The 23,862-nt window shown below is 39.2% G+C and overlaps 1 protein-coding gene across 3 annotated transcripts in view; it reads right to left on the bottom strand.

The window, feature by feature from the left end:
• Positions 1-3,535: 3,535 nt before the first annotated feature.
• LOC117291886 (homeobox protein OTX-like) overlaps positions 3,536-23,862 on the bottom strand; it is a 36,597-nt gene continuing 16,270 nt past the window's right edge. For 2 of the 3 annotated variants that reach the window (XM_033773884.1, XM_033773901.1), the window contains 3 exons: positions 19,749-19,939; positions 12,913-13,076; positions 3,536-6,493 (listed from right to left, as the gene is read on the bottom strand). In XM_033773884.1, the coding sequence (XP_033629775.1) occupies positions 5,963-6,493; positions 12,913-13,076; positions 19,749-19,939 (886 nt within the window). In that variant the 3' untranslated portion in view covers positions 3,536-5,962. The remainder of the gene's footprint in view (positions 6,494-12,912; positions 13,077-19,748; positions 19,940-23,862) is intronic. The other variant, XM_033773892.1, reaches the window with a different exon arrangement.

The raw sequence follows: 23,862 nt of genomic DNA, 5'->3' as shown, positions 1-23,862 counted from the left end.
TTTAAATGATACTATGGCAAGATCATTCTGTTAGGTTTAAGTGGTGAAAAAAGCAACTTCTGTTAAACACTGAAGAAAAAAGGGATGTCTGCAATGGGCTATTTTGTTATAACAAGACTGAATAATATATAAATCAGACTAAAGTACATGTTAAAGACACTGGACACTATTGGTAATTGTCAAAGGCAATTTTTTTGTCTCAACATATTATGCATGAAATAACAAACATGTGAAAATTTGAGCTCCTTTGATCGTCGAAGTTGCGAGATAAATAGAAAGAAAAAACACCATTGACATACGAAGTTGTGTGCTTTAAGATGCTTGATATCGATATCTCAAAATCAATTTTTAAAGGTCTCGAAATCAAATCCATGGATAATTACTTCTACCTCCTCGAAAACAACGTTACTCCAGGGGAGCCGTTTCTCAAAACGTTTTAAACTACCAACAGCTCTCCATTACTCATAACCAAGTAAGTTTTTTATGCTGACAATTATTTTGAGTAATTACCATAGTAACCAGTGCCTTTAAAGGCAGGGTGCACTATTGGTAATTACACAAAATAATTATTAGCATAAAACCTTACTTGGTAACGAGTAATGGGGAGATGTTGATAATATAAAGTATTGTGAAAAACGGCTCCCTCCGAAGTGACGTAGTTTTTGAGAACGAAGTAATTTTCCACGAATTTGATTTCGAGACCTCAGATTTAAAATGTGATATCAAGCATCTGAAAGCATACAACTGCTAGTGACACGGGTGTTTTTTCTTTCATTATTATTAACTTCGAAAACCGGTTGAGCTCAAATTTTCATAGGGTTTGTTATTTTTTGCATATGTTGAGATACATTAAGTAAAAGACTAGTCTTTGACAATAATCAATAGTATCCATTGTCTTTAAGATGGAATTTCAAATGAAATTGAAAATATTTCCCAGAATGAACGGTATAGGCATACGACATGAGCACATTTTACCCGTGGGATTATAAAATAGACACAAATCTTTGACATTAAGAGATGATTCGATGCTATGTTCTGAGTAAATGATTTGAAAACACATTTTAAAGGAACGTTACAGAATTTGTAAAAAACAAAAATCGTGAAGATCACAGATTTACATAAAACTTACATGGTGTAATGATGATGATAGTAAAAAACATCCCTTGAAATATTTCTGTCTGAAATGTCATATTTTGATGAGAAATAAATAATCTAATTTCGCGTTTGGAGTTAATCGCTTAGTGAGCGTTTTTATTCATTTTTGTTTTGGCATCGATGCAATGCAAAATTTGTAATCTGTCTTTCACTTTTCTCTCGTGACCCAGATGGCCGATCGATCTCAACCTTCTACAGGTTTGTCAGTTTATGTATATATGGTGGATTGCATAAAGTGCTTACACTGCCAGCAACTGTTTTGTTAGCAAAAACCGGTTCTGTAACGTTCCTTTAAAAGAACGATGAAACTTTTTGAAAGAACATAGGCCTAGTTTGTTCACAAACATGGTAAGCACACAAAATGTGTGAAAAAGTGTTTTTTCTTCAATATTCTCTTGCAGCTTTGATGATTGGTTTCCAGTGCCTTTAAAACTAACTTGACTCATCTATATAAGCTTTAAAAGTGTTTTCCACGGGATAGTTGGTCAAGTTGTTGCTGGTTATGTTGTTGGTGGTGCACTCAGGTCATATTTGACTTGGATTTGGGTCTCAAGAGACGTGACCCAAATCTGAGTCACGTTGACCCGGAAATTGGTGTACAATTGTTTTATTTCAGCTCTGATTCAGCTTGACCTATTTGTGGGTTATTTTACATTCCGGGTCACATTGACCTAGAAACGGGTCAAGCCCTCTGGGAGCCGAAACCAAATCAATACTGATCCGCGAGTTTGTTTTTTTGTGATGGGCGGGGTTCTTATCACGCAGGACAACCCCTTCCATGTTCGGAAAAGGGTTAACTCCTCCCATGTTCGTAAAAGGGTTAACTCCTCCCATGTTCGGAAAAGGGTTAACTCCTCCCATGTTCGGAAAAGGGTTAACTCCTCCCATGTTCGTAAAAGGGTACCAAGCCTATACTATTAACTGATCGCCACAATACCGGTTTAGGAAGTATTTTACGTAGACGAGGCCTATATCAAAGCCACGCCCTTTCAAAAACGAAACATATAGTATACATGCCTGAGACTGGTTAATGTATATTCAAAAACACAGTGGATGATCTAAAATGGTCACAAAATAAGAGATTTAAAAAATTCAATTCTCAATTGAAAGGTTAATGCAATGGTACCATCAGAGCTCAGCTTAATCTCTCCAAGGGCTTAAACTTCCTTTAGAAAATTATGAAAAGTTGCATTTCAAACATAATGGGAAAGTATTCTACTCTGCTTTACCAGCCAGGCCCCTATAGTGGATGATACCCAAGCCTACATCCTTACAGACTGTGAAGGAGGTCACCCTGTTTCAGCCCTTGGGAGTTGAAGGCTCCTAGTGGATGATACCCATGCCTATATCCTTACATACAGTGAATGAGGTCTTGTTTCAGCCCCAGGAGTAGGTGGCTCCTAGTGGATGATACCCAAGCCTACATCCTTACAGACTGTGAAGGAGGTAACCCGGTTTCAGTCCCCAAGAGTAGGTGGCTCCTACTGAGTCCTAGTCGATGATACCCATGCCTGCATCCTTACAGACTGTGAAGGAGCTATCCTGTTCAGCCCCCGAGAGTAGGTGGCTCCTAGTGGATGGTACCCAAGCCTACATCCTTACAGACTGTGAAGGAGGTAACCCTGTTTCAGCCCCAAGAGTAGGTGGCTCCTAGTGGATGATACCCAAGCCTACATCCTTACAGACTGTGAAGGAGCTAACCCTGTTCAGCCCCGAGAGTAGGTGGCTCCTAGTCCTAGTGGATGGCACCCATGCCTACATCCTTACAGCCTGTGAAGAAGGTAACCATGTTTTAGCTCCAGTAGTAGGTGGCTCCTAGTGGATGATACCCAAGCCTAAATCCTTACAGGCTGTGAAGGAGCTAACCCTGTTTCAGCCCTTAGGAGTGGAAGGCTCCTAGTGGATGATACCCATGTCGACATCCTTACAGACTGTGAAGGAGCTAACCCTGTTCAGCCCCCGAGAGTAGATGGCTCCTAGTGGATGGTACCCAAGCCTACATCCTTACAGACTGTGAAGGAGCTAACCCGGTTCAGCACCGATAGTAGGTGGATCCTAGTGGATGGTACCCATGCCTACATCCTTACAGACTGTGAAGGAGCTAACCCTGTTTCAGCCCCAGTAGTAGGTGGCTCCTAGTGGATGATATCCAAGCCTACATCATACAGACTGTGAAGGAGGTAACCCTGTTTGGCCCCCAAGAGTAGGTGGCAACGTGCCCTTGGTATCAGGTGATTTGGATTTATAGTCCGAATCAGTTAAGTGTCGCCTCGCCTACAATCGGGCTTCTGGCTTTGTGGTCTCTCATAAAAAAAAAAAATAATGAACCTAGAAACTCTTGAACACATGTGTGAAATAACGTACAAAGAAACAACAGGTCTAAAATTACCCTGTTTTATTTATTTATACCCTGTTCCATTAACTACTGATCAAGTCAGCAGATTATATGAACCCTTTTTTTACTCAACCAAGTAAATTCGAAATTAAAGTGCTGACATAAGTGAATCTATAAATTTATCATAAATAACATAATAAAGACAATTTTAAAAAGAAAAACGTTTAAACAGTTATAAACTTCAAGGTTATACATGCACCGTGACGTCACAGAGGACTCCGGCCTTGTTCCCATTGTGTGGTAAATTTGATTAAAAATGATATTTTGGGATCGCAAACTTATATCGAATCAAAATATTGTCAAATAACCTGATCAACAGAATTTTACAGAAAATCTACAAACAGTGAATTTTTTTAAAACCCTGCTTTCACTTTTTACTTTATCTTCACAAATAATTTACAAACAAATGTTCCTCAACAAGTTTTAAGAGGTTTTCTTTTCTGTTTTTACATTCTAATATTTTTTACATTATTTAGTTCACAGTTCAGAATAAGTTCATGTTTATCTTTAATTTCAGCTATCCACAATGTTTACCGATAATTTTCATATTTACAAAAAAAAATGAAAAACGAAAGAAGCAATTATGAGTAATCGATGAGAGAATCGTTGTTTTTTAAGTTTATTTAAAAAAAAAAAAAAAACTAACAAAATACATTGATTCTTTGAAGAGATTGTTAATGGTGATCTAATGAGTTAACTACAGAGTCAAAGCACAACAACACACTGAAGTCAGGAGCTACGATACAACTAATTCCTACAAAATAAATATCTGGTCCGGTTTTTCCCAAAGGAAGTGAACGAATCTAATGGTGCATTATGGGTGTGAAAAAGATAGAGGGCGCCCCAACCCGGAGCGATGTGCAAAACAAATTACAAAAATACCCTGTGGTGAAGTTAGATGTACGTTTTCTTTATACAAATAATTTCATTTATAAAACATTACTATAAAGATGTCTACCTTAAAATACAAAGTACCCTGTATTTTTACCAAATTTGTTAAGTTTGAAATCCCAGCCTCATAACTTTCTTTCTAAATAAATGCTTTCTTAAATACTTTTTGCTTGTTGGTGGCTCGACTCGACCATGGATAATAATTGTTGAATTCCTGTCTCAATATAGGGGCATGTCATTAGGGCATATTGTCTACAAGCACTGCTTTTGAATAAGATCCTTCTGCAGTGTCAAATTTGTTTCCATTTAGTTTTCGAAATCTATACTGTAAAGATGTCGTTATGATGATGATAGAGGCATATTTTGTTTTTATACTATGGGAAAATAAATGAGAATTTTAGTCAAACGAATTCGAATGAACTAGAAAACTGGAAACAGATTACCCAATATCCCCCAAAAACCTAAAGCGACAGTGACGACCAATGCTCCGATTACCCGATACAAACATTAATGTACGAACACAGAGTTCGACGACCTGTTGATATGGACCTTTGTCAATAATTAGAGTAGGATTTTTGTTAATGGAAAAACAAATGATGATAACGAAAAAATAAGTCAAGATGAAGTATTTTTAGGAGGGGAAATCTAAAGAACAGAAAATTTTTTAGGTAGGCCTTCAATTTCGGCGATTGTCAACAATAATCAACAATAATATTTGTTGTCTAAATCGTACAAGGTATTTTGTTTCTATCTTTATAAAACGCCTTTAATTTAAAACACATTTTTGAACATTTTAATTTTAGTTGCATTCGAATGACGCCCACACCACTGTTGTTCTCGTATGTATGTAAATAATTTTGTGGTGCAGTATTTGATTATAGTTTGTTCGCACAAGATGCAAATCATTAAATAGTAACGTTTTAACAATTAACCCCGATCACACTTTAAAAACTCCCGAGTCAGGGAAGAATTGTATTCTGAGTCCCGTTGACCCAGAAACTGGCTAACAAAATAATGTGAACTTGTCTCAGATACTATGTAAGTTTAACTGGTAATTTTGAAACACAATCATGGTCAAACTGACCCAGCCAGCTCAATAGGACTCGCAATCCGGGTCAACTTTGACCTGGAAGTTTTTTAGAGTGCACGCTGACGTTTCGAGTTGAAAATTCTTGGAATGTTTTCCTTAGTTAATAACAATAATAACAACAATAATAATAATGGTGGATTGTTTCAAAGCTTCTTTTTTTCTAGGCGCCCCATCCAGCTGTTTTGATGGTAGCAAGAACAGTCTCAATACACCGTCACATTTCAGAGTTCGTCTGTTTGCTGGTGAGGGCGCAGCATGAGGACCTTCTTTCTGTTTGACCCCAAGTTGACCCTAAGAGTTACAGTGGCTCTGTGTAGATCTTTATACTGGGGTGTAACAGTGGATAACCTACTGCTACAATACATCCCCTTGTAGTAGCGTGGTCGTTTCATCACTAACTTGAGGGGTTTTCCTTCCCAGGTCACAGCATGTTACAGGACTTGGAACTTCCACGACGGATCTTTAGATTCTAAACAGTCTGCATTGGAACTGGGCATTGACCCGCCCATGCCAGGGTGTGTTTGAGTGAGCTGCGCAGGGGCAGTACTCATGTGTGTGCTGTTCATAGACGACGTCATCTGACTCAGGGTACCACCTGGGAACTGCGGGACACCAGGGAGGTAATCCATTGGGTTACCAAAGTAAGGTGATGACTGGTAGCCCTGGGCGTACGCTCCCTGATGGGCGTTGGCCATAGGGTATTGGTGCTGCATACAGCTGTTATTGGAGGCTATAGATTCACCCATGGACGGTGGGGGTGGAATTGAGGCTGGGCTCCAGATACTATTATTGTTGGGCATCGAGGTGATGGGCAAAGACTTGTAGGAGGAGGGCGAGTCGCTGCTTGGGGGTGTGTCTCTTGATGGGGACTTCTTCTTAACTGGGCGTGGCTTAGAGGGCGTGCCATTCTGTTGTTGCTGGGCTTGTTGGCGGCATTTTGCTCTTCTGTTCTTAAACCACACCTGGAAAATAAGTACAAAAATGAGTTTTATTAGTACAGATTTAGGTACAAAAACAGTTTAACTGTAGTCTCCTATTGGAAATACAATTAAATATCATATTTCATTATACAAATGCCCGATCGTAATTAATTATACTCTTGATCGATTTTTGTAAAAACGACCTTCAGAAGTAAATTTTGTTAGTTAAATGATGTTATTGCCAAGCGTTGATTACCTCTAGAAGAAACCTCCAAAACTAACCAAATACATCTTAGAACAACAAAACCCCCAAACTGATCAATTTGCGAAAACCCCGCTCAATCCTGCAAAGCAGCAATTTTAACACATATTTATTTCTGGCGTGCTTTGAAAACTCTCACTTTGACGTATCCATCATTGATTGTGAATTTCCTCCCGGGCTGTATGCGGAAATGAAACCTAATGACATGGAAACCAAGCAACAGTAAACGCTTTTGGCGGGAACGCCTAGATATACACAACATAAACAATCATCAGTTTGATGTTTTGATACACCAATTTCGAGTTAATTGTGCTTCGTGTTCCCTCGTTAAGCTTTTTTTTAGGGCGAGTATAATTATTTGTATACTTGACATTTCTGACGACAAAGCTTGACCAGAATAAAAGTCTTTGCTTGTTATCTATTGATTTATAGCACAAAGGAACAGAGCGCGAACAATGTTGAGAAAACAATGGAATAGAGAGCGAGTTGTGATTGGTTGGTTCCAGGTGCCTGGATCAATGGGGTACAGAAACGAAAAGGGTAGATGTGTTTTTCAATGGCGACCCAAACATTTAGACTGCCAATCTCAATGCAGTGCGACATGTCACAATAGTGAACAGGGGGTGAGTGACATGTAAACAGTGTGACATTGACACTTGACTTCTTGACGTCAATTTACCCACTGACTCCATTTCAAACTCTCGAGTACATGTTGCGTAATGAGTGTGTGTGCTTACAAATGGCGGGCGTGTTGATATAAGAACAACCTGGGCAAACACTGGCAATGCATAAAATCTGACCAAAGGGCGCATGTATTTAGTGCGTTGGCGACACAATCAAACATACATTAACCAGAGAGCAAGGCCCCAACTGAGTAACATTTATGATAATTTTGCCCTCGAGTATGTAAAACGTACCGATCTTTTAATACTTTTTCGAGGAGAGTCTTGCAGGAAAGTGAACCATGAAGCAACATATTCATAAGAATCGTGTCGGTCCATATAGATATGACAGCGCTCTGCCCTTTACTACTATATAGTCAGTCAAATCACGAAAGAGATGCCCTAAACCTCGTTTGAGTTGCCCTACGAAACTAAAACCACTTTGTGTTATACTCTAAGAATTAACCTTCAAACGTTCATGAGAGTAAAGTTAGCGTGCGTCCTTAAGAAAAGGAACAGAGGTTTATTTAGAGTGCTGTCTTCGTGGACTTTGAAACTATCGCTGTTTTACATCAAACATTAGATGTTTCTCCTGTACATCTTTTGTCCGCCCAGTTTATTCAACCACCAATTAAACCACTCACTTTCTACTCCAAATAAGCAAGGCCGGTTGAAAGAACAACATGTTTCATTATATAACCCGACTTCCCAAGCACTTCAGAGAAGTTGTTGGCACTTTAGCCAAGCTTCGAACAGAATGAGTTTGAACACCTGAGTCTCTAAATTGGTTCAAACCAACCCCCAATCTGGACGCAGACAGAGAGGGGTGCGACGCCAAATGTGTACGGACAAACATTACAATGGCGACAGGCTGACGGTGTGGGCAACCACGGGATCAGAAAACCAACAAACGGCTAGCCGGACCAAGAGTAACACACCTCTCCGACCAGCACAGGTCCGAGTAGGTCAGACCATTTCTTCCTCCATGGTCAGACCAGAGAAGCAACCATGATTCGACTGTTTTTAGGGGAAGTTGGAGCCCCAGCCAAGCAAACCACGGCCCCACTGTTTGACCACTTCCTGGTTTCCTTGAAACAGTCAACTCAAAACATTGACACATTAAAGTCAAACCATATACGGCAATCTGTGCAAAAACTATAAAGCATTAAACTGCAGTTGATCCAAACTAAAGAGGTAAAATTGGGGTAAATTATTAGCAATATAAGTTGGGCAACCTGCATTGTTTCAGTTTTGACATTGATGCACAACACGTAACAGTCTATACCAGCGGTTGCTACCAATGCGAAGGACCACTTCGCCCCATGCACTCATTGCATTTAAGATCACAGAACTTTCCATAAAATGAAGCCGTTTCCAGTCCTATCGGAGTATAACCATCTGACTCAGAATAACAAAACAAACTTCTCTGGAGTGGGACAATGTTTTTGTTAGTTCAGACTTCTACCACAGAAAATTTAAGATACCAAAAGCATGGATTTGGAACGAACAGCTTGTGCGTTGAAGCTATAGACAGAGGGTGGATAGTGCGTGTAACACCACGTATCACCCGGTGTGTCTAAAGATAGAGTAACCTCTTAATGTCGAACTACCTCTTAATGTCGAACTACTCAAAATGTACCCCGGGGTGGTACATGACCCACGCCGTAGCTTGGACATGAAAAAAGGGGAGTAATTATTGTCACAGACTAATGTCGTAATTGATTTTTACGAATCGTGCATGAGGAGGGCTACGTTTCACGGTATACAAATCGTCTTCAGACGGGACAACATCACGAAGTGGGATCTTGGGGACCAATCATTATGAGTAGATCTTTCATTACTCAGTACTGTTTTTTTCTTTCTTCGATCGATAACCGAGAGTGCTATATTATGTAGGTGGGCATGTATAATATAATGTTTATGTAACAAATATGTTTCAAAAAGTTGAATTTAAACACACTTTCAATCTGCAATTTTAAGCGGGCAAAGAGTCTGGGTGTGGTTTAGTAACACTTTTTTTTTTAAAGCGGGAAACACTCTTAAGCCAATCCTTCTTTTTTAATCTTTTCTATAAAAAAAGATGTTGAGAACAAAAGTCAGAAAGACTCCAAAGATACCTGGACATAATTATCTCCAGTTTCTATATATATTATATATATAAATATATATATTCTTTCTGGATCCTTTCCTTAATCCCTTTCCCCCTCTCTTTTTCTATAAATGGATATGTATTTGTTTGTACTTGTTTTATGCCTCTGAAGAAGGTCCGGATTGGATCGAAAGCTAAGGCCATCTACCCTATTCATTATATAAATTTATATATATATTTTTTTTTAAGATTTATACTTATTTGTTAGAAGCACCCAGTCACTTGGGAATTAAATAATGTATTCAACTATATAAGACGGACCGTTAATTCTCACGCTCCTACTCTGCCCGTACATTTGCTGATGACAAGGCAAATTACATTGTTTACCTCGATGGATGCTTAAACTTAACGATCCACGAAAACCGAAAATAAAATGGTGCATTAAAGAAAGCTCCCGTATATTTAACATCCGTCATGTCTGATTAGTGTTTTACGACCATCTTCAACTAAATTTACCTAATTCAACCAAAATTAGTGGGGGGGGGGAGACCAATTGTATGCATAATCACACGGTCACTGATTTGATGTTTTAGAGAGCCTGGAAAAGAGAGAAGAAAGGAAGGAGGTAAAAAAAAACAACTCAACACCAACCAGAACTTTATCAAGGAATGTGACTTGCTTTAACTGGGCGACACCTCGCAACAAAGGAACCCCAACACGAGGGTAAAGAATTCACGGGTAGAGGCCCCGATCACGGCGCAAACACTGCCGGCGTGGAAACGGGACCATAGGAAAATAATTTGCAGCTGAACTGTGAAAGGGGAGGGGAGCATTGTTAAGTTTTCTTTGGGGCTGTAATTGTTAAAAGGGCACCGGCAATGGACACCTGCAGGCAGGCGGGGGCCTAGTCTGGGTAAAAGACTTAAAATTAAAGGCAATATTTTTTCTCCTCTCCCCCCCCCAAAAAAAAAAAACTGCTTTGGATTCTGAAATATTTGAAAGTCTGAGGGAAAACTTCAACGTTAAAAATACTATTGATATTTCAAGCTTTGACAAGAAGTTTTAGAAATCACAGTCTGTTTGGATCAGAACACTGATTTGAACGTTTTCACTTCTTTCGTGAGGGAACCATATTCTGTCCTTTAATGTGTACTGTCTTGATAATGAGAATGGGTAAAACAAAAGAGCGAATCCTGGATATTTTGTAGTGAAAATTTGTACTTTGTTCAGTAACTTCATAGAGCAATGACTTGATCTATGATTGTACCCATTGCGCACTAAGCTCCAAAGCAACATTAAATAACGCATTCCTCTGAACACTCACAGAAAGGCAAGAAGTGGGGACGCGTAGCACGGGGTCAAAAAGTGCACATCTACCGGTGGCCAGGAAAGCAACACACACCCTGTCACCATATGCCCCGCTTCAAACCCCACTCCACAAAAAAGGGGGAAGGAAGGAGGCCCGGTAGTTTCGTCTAAGGACTAGAGCTAATTAGGTGCGTTCGGAGTTTTATTGAAAGGCGGTACAACCCGGAGGCAAGTCTCGCACCCCGGCCATTCACTGCAATGATTGGGGTATTCACAAACGGCTAACCTTACCCCTCGGGGTCGAGATCCCAAAACTACAATTGCTGAATATTCCCCACTGTTACACGACCGATACTTTAGTATTATAGTATCACAAAGTGGCAACTACTGTAGAAAATTGCATAGAAGTAGCAAGGAATTCTCTTGATCACCCAATCTCTTCAAATAAGACAGATCTTTGGTATTAAGAAACAAATTAAAGAGTTTGAATATAATGAAGGGGTTTTCGCGTTTATCTCTTCCCAGGCCTTAGTCGTTTAATTGCACTATACACTTACAAAACAAAGTTAGGGATTACAATCACCTAGTGTGACCCCTTTATCACTGCCAGAGGGGGTTTTAATGTAATCCGGAAGAGCGGTCAGAACAGCTGAAAGAACAGCCCTCAGATACGACTGAAATTTACTATTCGATAAATCGTTTCAATAAATTTGAAATTATCACTAAAGAAAAATATTTATGTAACGGTTGTTACAAAGCTTTGTGTAATAAAAAAGTATCGCGTCGTAAGAAACGATTTTTTCTTTTTAAAAGGAATAGGCTTGTAGAGGGCCTTTTGTTTCAGCAATAAGTTAGAACCGGGGTCTTTTTTTTCTTCTCAATTTTATTTTCTTTCAAAGGTGGCCGCCAAGCATTTTAATTCAAACCACCAATTCTCCAGTCTCAAGTCACCACTTGTTGTTGTTCTCAAAAAATTGGTAAGTTAAATGAGAAATAAACAGAAAATTGTCTCTCAAAAGGATGGGGGGGGGGGGCACACGATCAACTGGTATAAAACCGATATATTGTTAATTATCCCCATTACTATTTGTGAGATTAACACCGTGTTGGTTTTGTAAAAAAAATAGATAATCATTTTATATGGACACCACTTGTAACGCTTTGAATGGTAACAAAACCGTTAATGCTACCCAACTGTGGACAACGTAGGCCAACACTCGACAAAATTAAGAAAAACTGAACCCAAATGCTGATACAGTCATGGGGACGAGGTAACACACTATCCACAAAATATAACAGTTTAGCATCTGGGCCAATCTTTAAAATTAATTAATTAACGCGGTCTTGTCGCAGCTCACTAGCATTTAAGCGTTAAACCCTCCGTTAATGTGACTTCAATCCATGGAACCTGACCATGCGTGTGAATTGTTTGCGACGAAAATGCGTCTCTTTTCACCGAAAATTGAAATTTGTTCACGTTTGTCACGGACGCTTTGCTGTGACTTTACGCCTTACTTTGTTAAAGAGAAACTTGCATAGACCTTTTCGCAAATACTGGGGCGCGCGCGTAAAGCTTGGAATTAGGTGCATTGTGGTCTAGCTGTATTCCAAATTTGATCCATATCTATCCCACAATGCACCTCATTCAAGAGTCTGCGCTTGCGCATTGGTATTTGCGATAAGGTCTATGATGGTAGTGTTAAAGGGGCAGGTTGCCTTGGATCGGGCGAGTAAGTCTATGAAAAGGGTTTGTGACCGTTCGTTTTCGATTATGGTTATAAAGATGTTTTAAAAGTAGAAAACAATTAATCAACAAAAATATGCCTCGAAACATCGTGGTTTTAATTTTACGTCTTGAACTTACTAGGCACGCCAATTTGTGGAGTCAATTTTTTAAAGTAAAAGGAAAACCACACACTTTCGAGGCATATTATATGTGGATCATCATTTTCGTCCTTTCTCTGGAGCCATATGCATTTTATAACAAACAGCTTCGAACGCTTTTCATAGGGCAACTGGCCCGATCCAAGACACGTTCTCTTGAACGTTAGGGCCTATACTGGAAATGGGAAAAAGTTCTTGGTGCATGCCCGTTGGGTGAATGATAGGGGGCAATTGTTTTGTTGTATATTTAATTTACCTGCACTCTGGACTCGGGTAGGTTTATCTTCAGGGCCACTTCCTCTCTCATGAAAATGTCCGGGTACCTCGTCTTGCCAAACAGCGTCTCTAAGACGTCGAGTTGGGCCCGTGTGAAAGTTGTTCTTTCTCGCCTGGTTTTCCTTGGCGGATCTGCGAAAAAACCAGGAAAGTGGGAAAAAAAGAGGATATAAAAAGTGTTATTGCCTCAGTGTTTTGTTAACAGTTATAAAGTAATTTATCGGCGCCGATTTATTTTCGGGCAAAAGTTAAGGGTATGTTTGTAGCCCAGTCCTTCTTGCACGTTTTAAATGCGTCCAAATCACCCCGATTATGTACCTGCGTAAGTCATCACGAAGTGGGGAGTTGGGTGTTAACAAAATCCTTCTGAAAGGACATTCTATGATTTCGCTGGGTTGTTTTTATGTGTGTGGACTCCTGCAGAATTAGCATTCTCACGCTTTGTTTAATGAGGTGCAATCATTTGGCAAAAATGTTTGTACTTCAAAGGAGGTCTAAAACTTTGCACACTTTTGTTCCGTTGTGTTACAGCCACAACATCCAACAGGTTAATATGTGAAGGAACACGCATAAAATATATAGAACATTCCTCAGCTGGATTGGATTTTGAATAATATTTACTCCTGCTAATAAAAGTGTTATGAACAAAGTGGAAACATTAACAGTTGTCATAGATAATGTTACATGTATAGTGTCCACATAACAGTTCAATGATTTCTGGACGCATAATATTTGCTCCTGTCAACAAAGGTCATATGAAAAAAAGGAATAATTAACCATCTTTACAGATAAGTACATGTACATGCATGTTGCCCACAGAACAGTACAATATTTTCTGAACGCATTGCATATTGGTTTACTCATTACGAAACCGTCGCGCACCCAAGCACCACAGCTCCTTTTTTATTTACACAAACATCTTAAGGCAAAACTGACTACATGTGGTCAACGAATATATGAATTTCAAAGTGAGTTTGAGACTATTCATAAACCAGACATCGATTACTACCGTCAACATCAGCCTAGCATTAATTAGTGACATGTGAAATGTTCTAAGAGTCCAAAATTTCGTAAATGAAAGTTGGAAAAAAACACATCACAAGATAGCCCTTGTTGGTTGCCGGCGACCAAGCATCCCAATACCAATGCAACTGACGGTTGTGTACAGACGGAAATGGAGGACGGGATTGAGTCATAAAAACACCCCTAAAGCAGACTGGGTGAACTGGGTGAAAGTTGGGCAAAAGGGTCCAAGTTTGCACACCATGATTCAGACCAACCTTCCAGGCCAACCCCGCGCGTGTTTAGACGGCATGATTGCGACAGGAAAGACACGGTTTCAGGTTTCAGAAAAACAACATTTTAACAAATTTCCTCGGAACCTATGTGACTGAAAAACAAAAGCATGTGTCATCCAAGATGAATTGGGATTTCGGGGGCAACTCTACGATCGGTAAACGCACAGACACCATGGAATGACTCGTTGAAAAAAATGCCTGTAGCTCAATCACAAGTTTGATTTGTATAAAGTCTCAAATTTCACTCAAAGGGGGGAAAACATCATATTGATAAATGAATCTGAATACAGACCAGAATTGGTCCATTAAATGAAAACATACAAATTAAACAAGTTTCTCGACAGGCAAATGCAAGAAATTACACAATGTTTTTGGTTGGTACAGTCATTCAAACGGTAGGCACTATATATCTCAGTTAAAAATTTTTACCCACACTAAATAATTGATACAAAGGCCACATAACCGAAATGGTTATAGCTATTTAAATGCTTTTATGCTCGACTAATTTTCAGAGAAAAATCGATAGTGAAATGAGCGGGCAATCATACTTAAAATTCATTACAATGCTTGTTAGTTTCTGGGAAGAATTCGAACTTTAAGCTACAATCATGATTTTTTTTGGAAAACTAACCAACAAAAAAACTACTTTTAAAACACGACGTTTGGATCTCGTAGAATGACCCGATTATATTTTTGGTCTGAACTATCCGCCATTTTGAGAGAACATTTCCAACAAGCAAGCATCCGGCTTTCTACGCGAAACACAATGAAAGTGTCCAAACTATTGTTTCAAAATTACAACGTGTTAATAAATCACCCTGTCTCGAAAGTAAAACTTTTTAAGAACGAAAAACAAACAAAAAACTATTCTCAAAATACGATCTTACAGAATGACTCATTCACTTTTTCGTCTTAAATATCCACCATTTTTTAGAGAAAATTTCCAACAAGCATCCGGCTTTGATTTCTACGCGAAACACAATATAAGTGTCAAAACTATTGTTTCAAAATTACAACATTTGTATACATCAACCTTTCTCGAAAGTAAAGAGTAAGACCTACCAACGGTTACCATTTTATAAAAATAAATGCCGAGGGTCAAATTGGCGCTTAGAATACGTACTAATTTTGGTAAACCAAACGCCGCCATAACTTTCCACATTTACACATCGTCTACATTTCAAGACTATGTTGTTAAAAGTACAAAACGACTGGCAGCACACAACAAATTGAGAGGATTTTTGGACATGGAACGCCCATCATGAGCTCATACATACCATGAAGAATTGGGTTCATAATCATCAGCCCAGGCACGGGATACGAGTACGGACCCGTCTCAGTAGCAGCAGAGGGAGAATACCCCTGAATCAAACACCGATTCTGATGATACATTCTAAACACGACGCGAGAAAAGACTAACTGCCTTCCCCCAAAAAACTGGCTAAGTGGATGCGTACGATCTTAAGAGTTTAAAAGACTACAGAGCAAACAGCGATCTTCTTTCGTCAGTGATTAGCAGGGTACTAAAGTTTTCCGCTTGCTGCGAGCTTTACAATCCCTCGATCGGTGACCAGACGTATAGCTCGTAAAAGTCAGCTTGGACATTCAACAATGCTCGTAAAATAAAACACAAAATGACCACGCAGTGCGTTAAAATGATGGTGCTAATGAGCACCTTTGATAATAGCGAAACTTTGTGGCGATGGTTGAGGTGCTAAACAGAACAGACAACTGGGTGAAAACAACGGCACGGGGCAAAGGCTGATAACATGAAAAGTTGTGGACAGTTTGGGCCGAGTGAAAACAAGCGGCATGTTAGTGTTATTTGTAAACTCACACCTAAACAATAGGCTAGCTTGCGGGTACGCCGAGCCAAACGAGTTCAAAGAAAAATACTGACTTAGGACAAAGGAGGACACCGAAATTACGGTGTTTGTTTACTGATTTAAGGAGCAATAAGCGATTAGCTATATGTATGACAAACACTGGACAATTAGTCTGAACAAAATATGAGATATGGGCCTATGAGGTGCGAAATGATGGTGCCCCTCAAGGGCTAAAGGTAAAACAATGGAGACATAAACTAAAATGCACGTTGTTGGATCTGCCAGATGGGTTAAGTTAATTGTTAATTACCATATCTTGAATCTTTCACAAAACATTGAAATGAAAGCGATGATCCCCCTATAAGGGAGAATGGCGCTCTCATTGGGTAGACTACACACACTGCGTAAAGTTGAATGTGTACATCAAGTCTGCGTGGAACCTTTGTGTAATAAAGGTGACTGTGCAAGTTACAAGGCGGCCATTTTAAATAAAAGATGAAATTTATGTTAAAATGTTCGCCCTCAATTTACCCACAGTATAGGCCTGAACAATATATCATACCATTTCCCTCTGGTATTGATAACCAGCAAACTTCAAGCGTCCGAGACTTTAATCTAGCTATAACTACTTATTGTCAAATCGCCATGAAGTTGTATATAAAGAAAGCCGACAGACATGACCCCGCAAAGCTCATGATCTTAAAACTTAAAGGTACGATATCAAAACCTATTGTTTTGCTCAAACCTACCCCCATGGTAAAACATTCGCCTTAGACCCAAACCTGGCACCAATGAACTTTTTTTGAAGACTTTTAATTTTCTACTATGCTATAAAGGGGCCTGACCAGGCAAATTTGCCTGCCTACCAACAGTCTCAATTGAAATCGGTTAATAAGCTGAAAGTTACAATTTTCGGTGTTAAAGGCAGTTGACACTATTGTAAATAATTCAAAATAACTTTTAGCATAAAAACTTATTTGGTAACGAGTAAGGGGGAGAGGTTGATAGTATACAACATTTTGAGAAACGGCTCCCTCTGAAGTAACAAAGTTTTCGCGTATGCAGTAATTTTCCACGAATTTGATTTCGAGACCTCAAATTTAGAACGCACACAACCTCGTGTTACAAGGCTAATTTTTTCTTTTATTATTATCTTGCAACTTCGTTGACCGATTGAGCTCAAATTTTTACAGGTTGTTATTTTATGCATATGTTGAGAAATGTTGGAAAAGAAATAAAACTTCCATTTTTACATGTGATTATATTTCCACTGCCGGTGACTGAGTTTTTTACGTTTAAGAAAGTACAAACCATATTTCATATAATTCTAGCTGCCCACCTGTCTAAATGTGTACGTCTTAATTTTGAACGCTATGATTAAAATGGTTAAGAATATTCTTATGTGTGTGCTTTGTGAACGGGCATCTAAAGAATTTCTCTTTGATGACATTTTATTTAAACCTTTGCTATTTCATGAAAAAAAAAAACATGACCACAAAATTTGTATGCATGAAGATTCAAAACAAACAAATTACTTAACTATTAAAGCACTCTGCAGTGAAATAAGCCTACATATTTAAATGATATTTAAAAATTTCACATTGTAAAAAAATATGTTTAAAAACCCCACAAACTTTTTTTGTTTTTATTTCAAATTATTCACAGGCTTTTAAACCAACTGCCCAACCCACCCCCACCCGATATTCCCCCAACGACTGAAAAACCCCATAACCAACGTTGTTTTAAAAAATGCACGCAAGTTAATGATTAAACTACTTGCCGATATTGGATTGGTCAAATTGTTGATTCTAGGTATTAAGTTGATAATGTTCAAATAAGACCCAAGGATTAGCAAGTAAAGTCAATTATTATTGCAACATTTTTGTTTTGTCATTCGGCAAGGTGAACAATGGATTGTGGAAAACAATATTTTTCTTGGGTATCAGTTTGGTATTAAAAATAATTGTTCCTCTTGAACAAACTGCAATGTTCATATTGGCTTGGCAATGGTATGTCCAAGATATTAAAGTGGGTGCAAGATACTGTTTCGGCACTACATGCTATAGAATGACCAGCCATTCAAAGTCAGTTTGTTTAATAGTTCTAAAACGCAATTTTAGTTTCAAATCTGAATATGAATTATAAAACGAATAATGAGGACTAAATTTAATATTTTTGGATTATCACAATACGTGGACTTTTGTATCCTCCCCAATACTAAGTTTAAGTTTGATCTTAACAAAGCATCAAGTTCAAAAGTGGATTAGTTTTTCAAAACAAAAATATAAAACTAAACTGGTCGCTCCATATCTCCAACAAATCGGTTCCCGATTACCGCATGCCACCATGAACACATAATCCACATCCTCTCAGCTTAAAGGCTCCACACAATCTCTGGTATTTTAGTTCTGATTCATATAATACCAGTATAAAGCTCTTTCTTTAGGGGACTTTGAATGGAATAAGAAGAAGAAGAATCTGGGCAGCTCGGAAGATAGAATGATTTTCTTTCAAGTGTTCGTACCATGAAAAGAGCGTGGGGGACTTATCCCATCAAAGCTTATCGATCCTTGCAGAAAAATTCGATAATATTTGAGCCATGAGTGTTGACAAACTTTCCTGCTGGAGATGGACGTTGAGTTACTACTGTGAAGATGATGTTGTTGTACCACACACATGCTCTCTTCATCTCTGTGTCTTTGGGTTTCTCAAACTCCCCAAAGGAAACATCTCAAAATCGATAAGAGGGCATCTAGCCCATGCCACTTTTCTCTATCCATGAATGGTGCCATTTGGGGCTCCGGGACCCCTAAACAATGACCATACACTCCATCAATCAGAGAGGGGGAAATTTGGCTCTCCATCCGGTCAGTTTGACGATCGATCGCCTCCAAAAGTAAGCTTTTATTAGTGCGTCCTCGACACCGAAAACAGCCCCGGCTTAAATCCAAAAATTAACCCAGGACAACCACGCAGCCGTAGTGCACAAACCCCCAGCAGTTCTCATTAAAATTGCATGAGTTTCGGAGTCTGAAATGTTGAGTTGAAATCGAGGAGAAACAAATGGTACGAAACGAAAACAGCCGGCAGTGGAGACAAAACCCACGAGCTAAGATTTAAAAACCAGCTAATCCGAGACAGAGTGATGGATGGTTGACAAAAAGTACAAATGAACTTTAACCTGAACAATTGTGAAAACAGCATCTTTGTATAAATCTACTTTAGAAAAAGTCCGACTGCTTTATCGGCGCTATATAAGGAACGAATTTACACGACATTAACCAGATAAAAACAAAGATGAACAGATTTCAGCTATTTAAAGCTATCATACTCCCATTAAAATTTGTGTGCGTGTGTGGCAATCAAATTCCCCAAAGTTATAATATTATGAAACATGTAAACCTACAAAATCATTGAGAGTGTAGGAGTCAGGGCTTGGTTGATAAGATTTAAATACGAAATGTCAAAATTGTTTTACTTATTAAAATACATGTAAATATTGGAACCAGTCAGTGATGAGGGGAGATGATCTCCTTAATCATAATCAGAGGCTAAACGGATAACCACATAAACGTCTTACATTCGACAACATTGATTCACACCTACAGATTATATTCTGAACCCGTCGAGACATGTAGTTCATGATTATAACGAAAATGTCATGATATTATAATAAACGAAAATCAACTTACTGTGGTAATTCATGGCCGGATGAAGCGAGTCAACGTTGTGAGCGGCCAGGCTGATGCCGTTAACTGAGAAGGGGGGCCCCTTCATATTCGGTGGTCCAGGTACTGGGGGTATAGTGTACGCCATACCACTCATTCCACGTATTGGGAAAGCCGTGTCGATGCTGTGCCGGTCAACCCCAGTGAGAAGCGAACTGCAGATAGAGGAAAAAACAGCAACGACGGGGCGGTCAAAATCAAAGACGATGAGTACAACCCTCTTGTTTTAGAACTGGGTCTCAATATTTCATTAAAAAGAAGCAGTGATGGTTTAGGCCGAGAGCTAGTGAACACAGTCTCTATACGCACACACGCTATGCAGGTGCTTGGACCGCCGGCGTTAGGGCGCTCTAATCTCTGTGTATGTTCCGAGTGAAATGATCAACCAAAGTACGGCCCAACATTTTGTTTCCAATTGCATGGACGTGTACCACGGCATTGGGTGCATACGTGATGCGACGCGCACGCTGACTGGACCATACTTGGTGCTGTGCCGAGTCACGTGGGGGAGCGAGCAGCCAATCGGCTTAGGGTCATCCTCCCATTGTTACACTCTCGTACATGTCACTTGTTCAACTTTAGTTTGTACAAATTGAGCTTGGCCGTAGTTCTCAATCCGTCTATTATATACAGTCCTGTCTTTTTATCATTCCCTTTTTTCCTCTCTCTCACGTCTTACCGCTTGCCAACCGTTACCCATGCGTTTAGCGAGGCTTCTTATTCATAATATTCGTCATCCCTCCCTCACTTGGACAAAAGCTTCCACATTCATCTCAGTATAATAGATGGGTATTAAGGCTTCGTTTGAGAGGGAATGTTTAACAAGCTGTACGAAGTCTATGGAATAAAAGCCGCCGTTCATCAGCTAAGAATAGCCGGTAAATTGGCGCTCATTTCGGGCACTCTGCCGGCCCAAGACGGTCCGGGCTGTCCTTGCATACTCACTTGCTTTCACATCGACTTTTTCGTATCTATTTTTTTTTTCTTCTGATGAAAACCCCCCCAAATCGTAACCACTCGTAGCTTCTATCACAATTCAGTCTACGTTTTGTCTCGGATAGTCTAAGTGCATTCTTTGCAATGTACTTGGCTATTATACGTGTGGAAATATATCCGAAATTGTAAAATTTTTTAACGGTTTCCCGGCCAGGACAAAACAAAATTATACAAACTTAAACATCTATAAAAAAAACCGACTTGGACTTTTGTAGTTTTGGATTCGTCAACCCCACGTGTCAAAGAACGATACGTAGCTGACGTCAAACATAAAACACTAAAATGTTTGATTGTGGGGGTTAATTAATTGCATATTGGCAACCTTTTCACTATAGAGCGTTTGTTGATGACCAAGAAAATTGTCCCCAGTTTATTATTGTCCATGGTCAAAACAATAAATGCATACATGTATTGATGATGTCTTCATGGCGCTCATTGTATTCTAATAAACAAAGTCCATGGTCAATTGAGTGGTTGACACTGGGGGCTTATAGCCAGCCTTTATGGAAGTCCCAGTGAATCACGCGTTGATCTCTTGAGATGTGTTTTTAATTCATGAAACGAACCATAAGAATTGACGCCTATTTTGCCTACAAAACAAGATGGGTCAACTCGACCCGTTGTGGATTACGCAGGCGAAGGCCGTATGCGATTTGATGGCTACAGCTACGGATGTTTCTAGGGACGTCTTATAGGCCCTTTAGGCGATCCAATCGTATAGCCCTAGCCGGCGAAGCTTCCCAAATGTCGCGACTTCTGATGTGACTTATGGTCATTGTCTGGTGCAACAGCAAAATTGAAGAGTAGGACTTTAAGGCGTTCTGGCGAGCCCAAGATGGAGCCCAAGCAAGAGCCCAAGATGGAGCCCAAGATGGAGCCAAATATGGAGACCAAGATGGAGCCCAGGATGGAGCCCAATATACTGCCACAGCAAGAGCCCAAAACGGAGCCACGCAGCCGAGCCACGTGCAACTGTCTTAAACAAGAACATTGACGATACTAATATGCATGGAGGTTTATAATAGTAAATTATGAATAGAGCCATGTTTAGTTATACTGTTATTGATTTGCATCCTTACTAGTTTCAAATAAAAACACCAAACAACCAACCGGTGACGAGTTACGTGTATATTTTGTTGGTGATTTTGTAACCGTTCACATTGGGTTTATTTCAGTTGCGACATTCATTATTTCAGTTGCGACATATCAAAGATATGTGTTTTTAAAAAACTTTAAAAACCTCCAGCACATCATGATGCCTCCTAGGTTTTTGAAATATTCTACTCTATGGTATAAATGAATTTGACACATTTGTCCGACGGATTTAAAAGTGTCATCAATTTGATAATTAATTAAATTAACTCTTTATAGAATGGTGTTTATTTTCCTCCGATAATTGAATGTTGCTTTATTATAAAACATTATTCGGGGAAAAAAAAACATAAAGCCCAGATACAAATGACCTTGGTGATACTAATTGATTCCGCCTAGTTGGCTAATTGATAAAACGCACGTGACTATGAGCAACCCCTACTTATTATTAATATCTGACCGATTTGGCCATTTATTAAACACTGGTATCAGTCTCAACGCGAAGTCAAATGGAATTTGGGGTGGAGCACTTGGGTGAAATATCAACACGAGTACGAAGGGAAGGCAAACAGAGCTGTGTGTGGGGGACTGTGCTCTAATGTCATACACTGATGGGGGTTTGTGGTGATAACGTGTTACGTAATAACCAGTTTGGCGACGAGAGCGATCGATAACGCACACCACTTCAGTGCGATGGCGGAACTAAAAACATGGAAAGACGTTTTGGTTCTGGGCATGTGGTTCTAGAAACTGTTGGCTTACATAACTTATACCATATACGGAACTAAAACCTACTTATTCCTGATGGCTTATTGGTTAACCGAATCAAACCACAACCAATGGTATCTTTATACAGATATTATGAAGTTTCACAAATCATTTATACTGATATTATTAAGTTTCACAAATCATTTATACTGATATTATTAAGTTTCACAAATCAATGACAGGGGATGTGTCACTCGGCAAGATGTATGGGCGTGGCTGCTAAACTTTGGCTTTTACAAACGATCTCACATTACTATTGCTTAAGTTTCGTCTCACTATGGTGGGTATAGGGTTAATCTCATTTTGTTCGTGCCAGTATCCAATTTGTTTTAGTAAGTCCAATGTGTTAGTGCTTCGAGGACATTCTTGCCCCACCCACACACACAGTGCCTCTGCGACAGCGTGCAGTTAGTCATTCGATTTTCCCACGTACAAAATGTATCTTCGCATAAAAAGTTCAAACTTTTATCACGATCCAGATGATCTAAGAAAAGATCTTTGTTAAATGCACGACAACCTTGTTAACTCCACACACATCATTCTTTGAGAAGTTAACAAACCAGACTTCCACCGTGACTTAAAATTGAAAGTGGTTTTGGTTTTATACAAAGAGAGGCCGGAAGACCGTCGTGTAAGAAAACTGCCGTTCTCCCCCGCTGAGCTCATCTTCAAGAACAAGGAGATCTTCACACATCTTGAAGATGGGAACTCACTGCGTGTCATCGCATAACAAAAGATAAACCACTTCGTGTGGTAGTCAGCTGGACCGCAAAATCGCCTCTTTCTAGGATTGAGGCGGTTTTTATCTTTTGGTGTTTCATACTTTCCTTGAGGGCCATCCGGTCAAGGATTGCCAATAATTTTCTAAATTCAATGGATGAAATCTTGACAGATGAACTGACTCAATTTTGTATGAAACAAATTGAGCCAGTTCGTTATTTAAAAAAATTTAAAAATACTACTCTTAACGTTTTTTTTTACTTATTTCGAAATGTGGTGTTTGTGGTAGGCTCCATCTCTGCTACAACAAACTTCACCTGATTATTTGTTACCGGCATGTAATGTTTTAAATCCTACTTATTTTTGAAAGAGTGACTGCAAAGTGTCAAGCTTGTTGTCAGTTCGTTCTTTTCCAGGTCATACAAAAGTACACCATTTTCCATTTTACACACTGTAAATGAAGTGTCAGGGACAAAATGTCAAACAAAAACTGACTTAGAAT

The sequence above is a fragment of the Asterias rubens genome, chromosome 1, assembly GCF_902459465.1.
Source record: "Asterias rubens chromosome 1, eAstRub1.3, whole genome shotgun sequence".
Lineage (NCBI taxonomy): Eukaryota > Metazoa > Echinodermata > Asteroidea > Forcipulatida > Asteriidae > Asterias > Asterias rubens.
The sequence above is the reverse complement of the archived record's forward strand: the minus strand, read 5'-3'. Positions and strand labels throughout refer to the sequence as shown.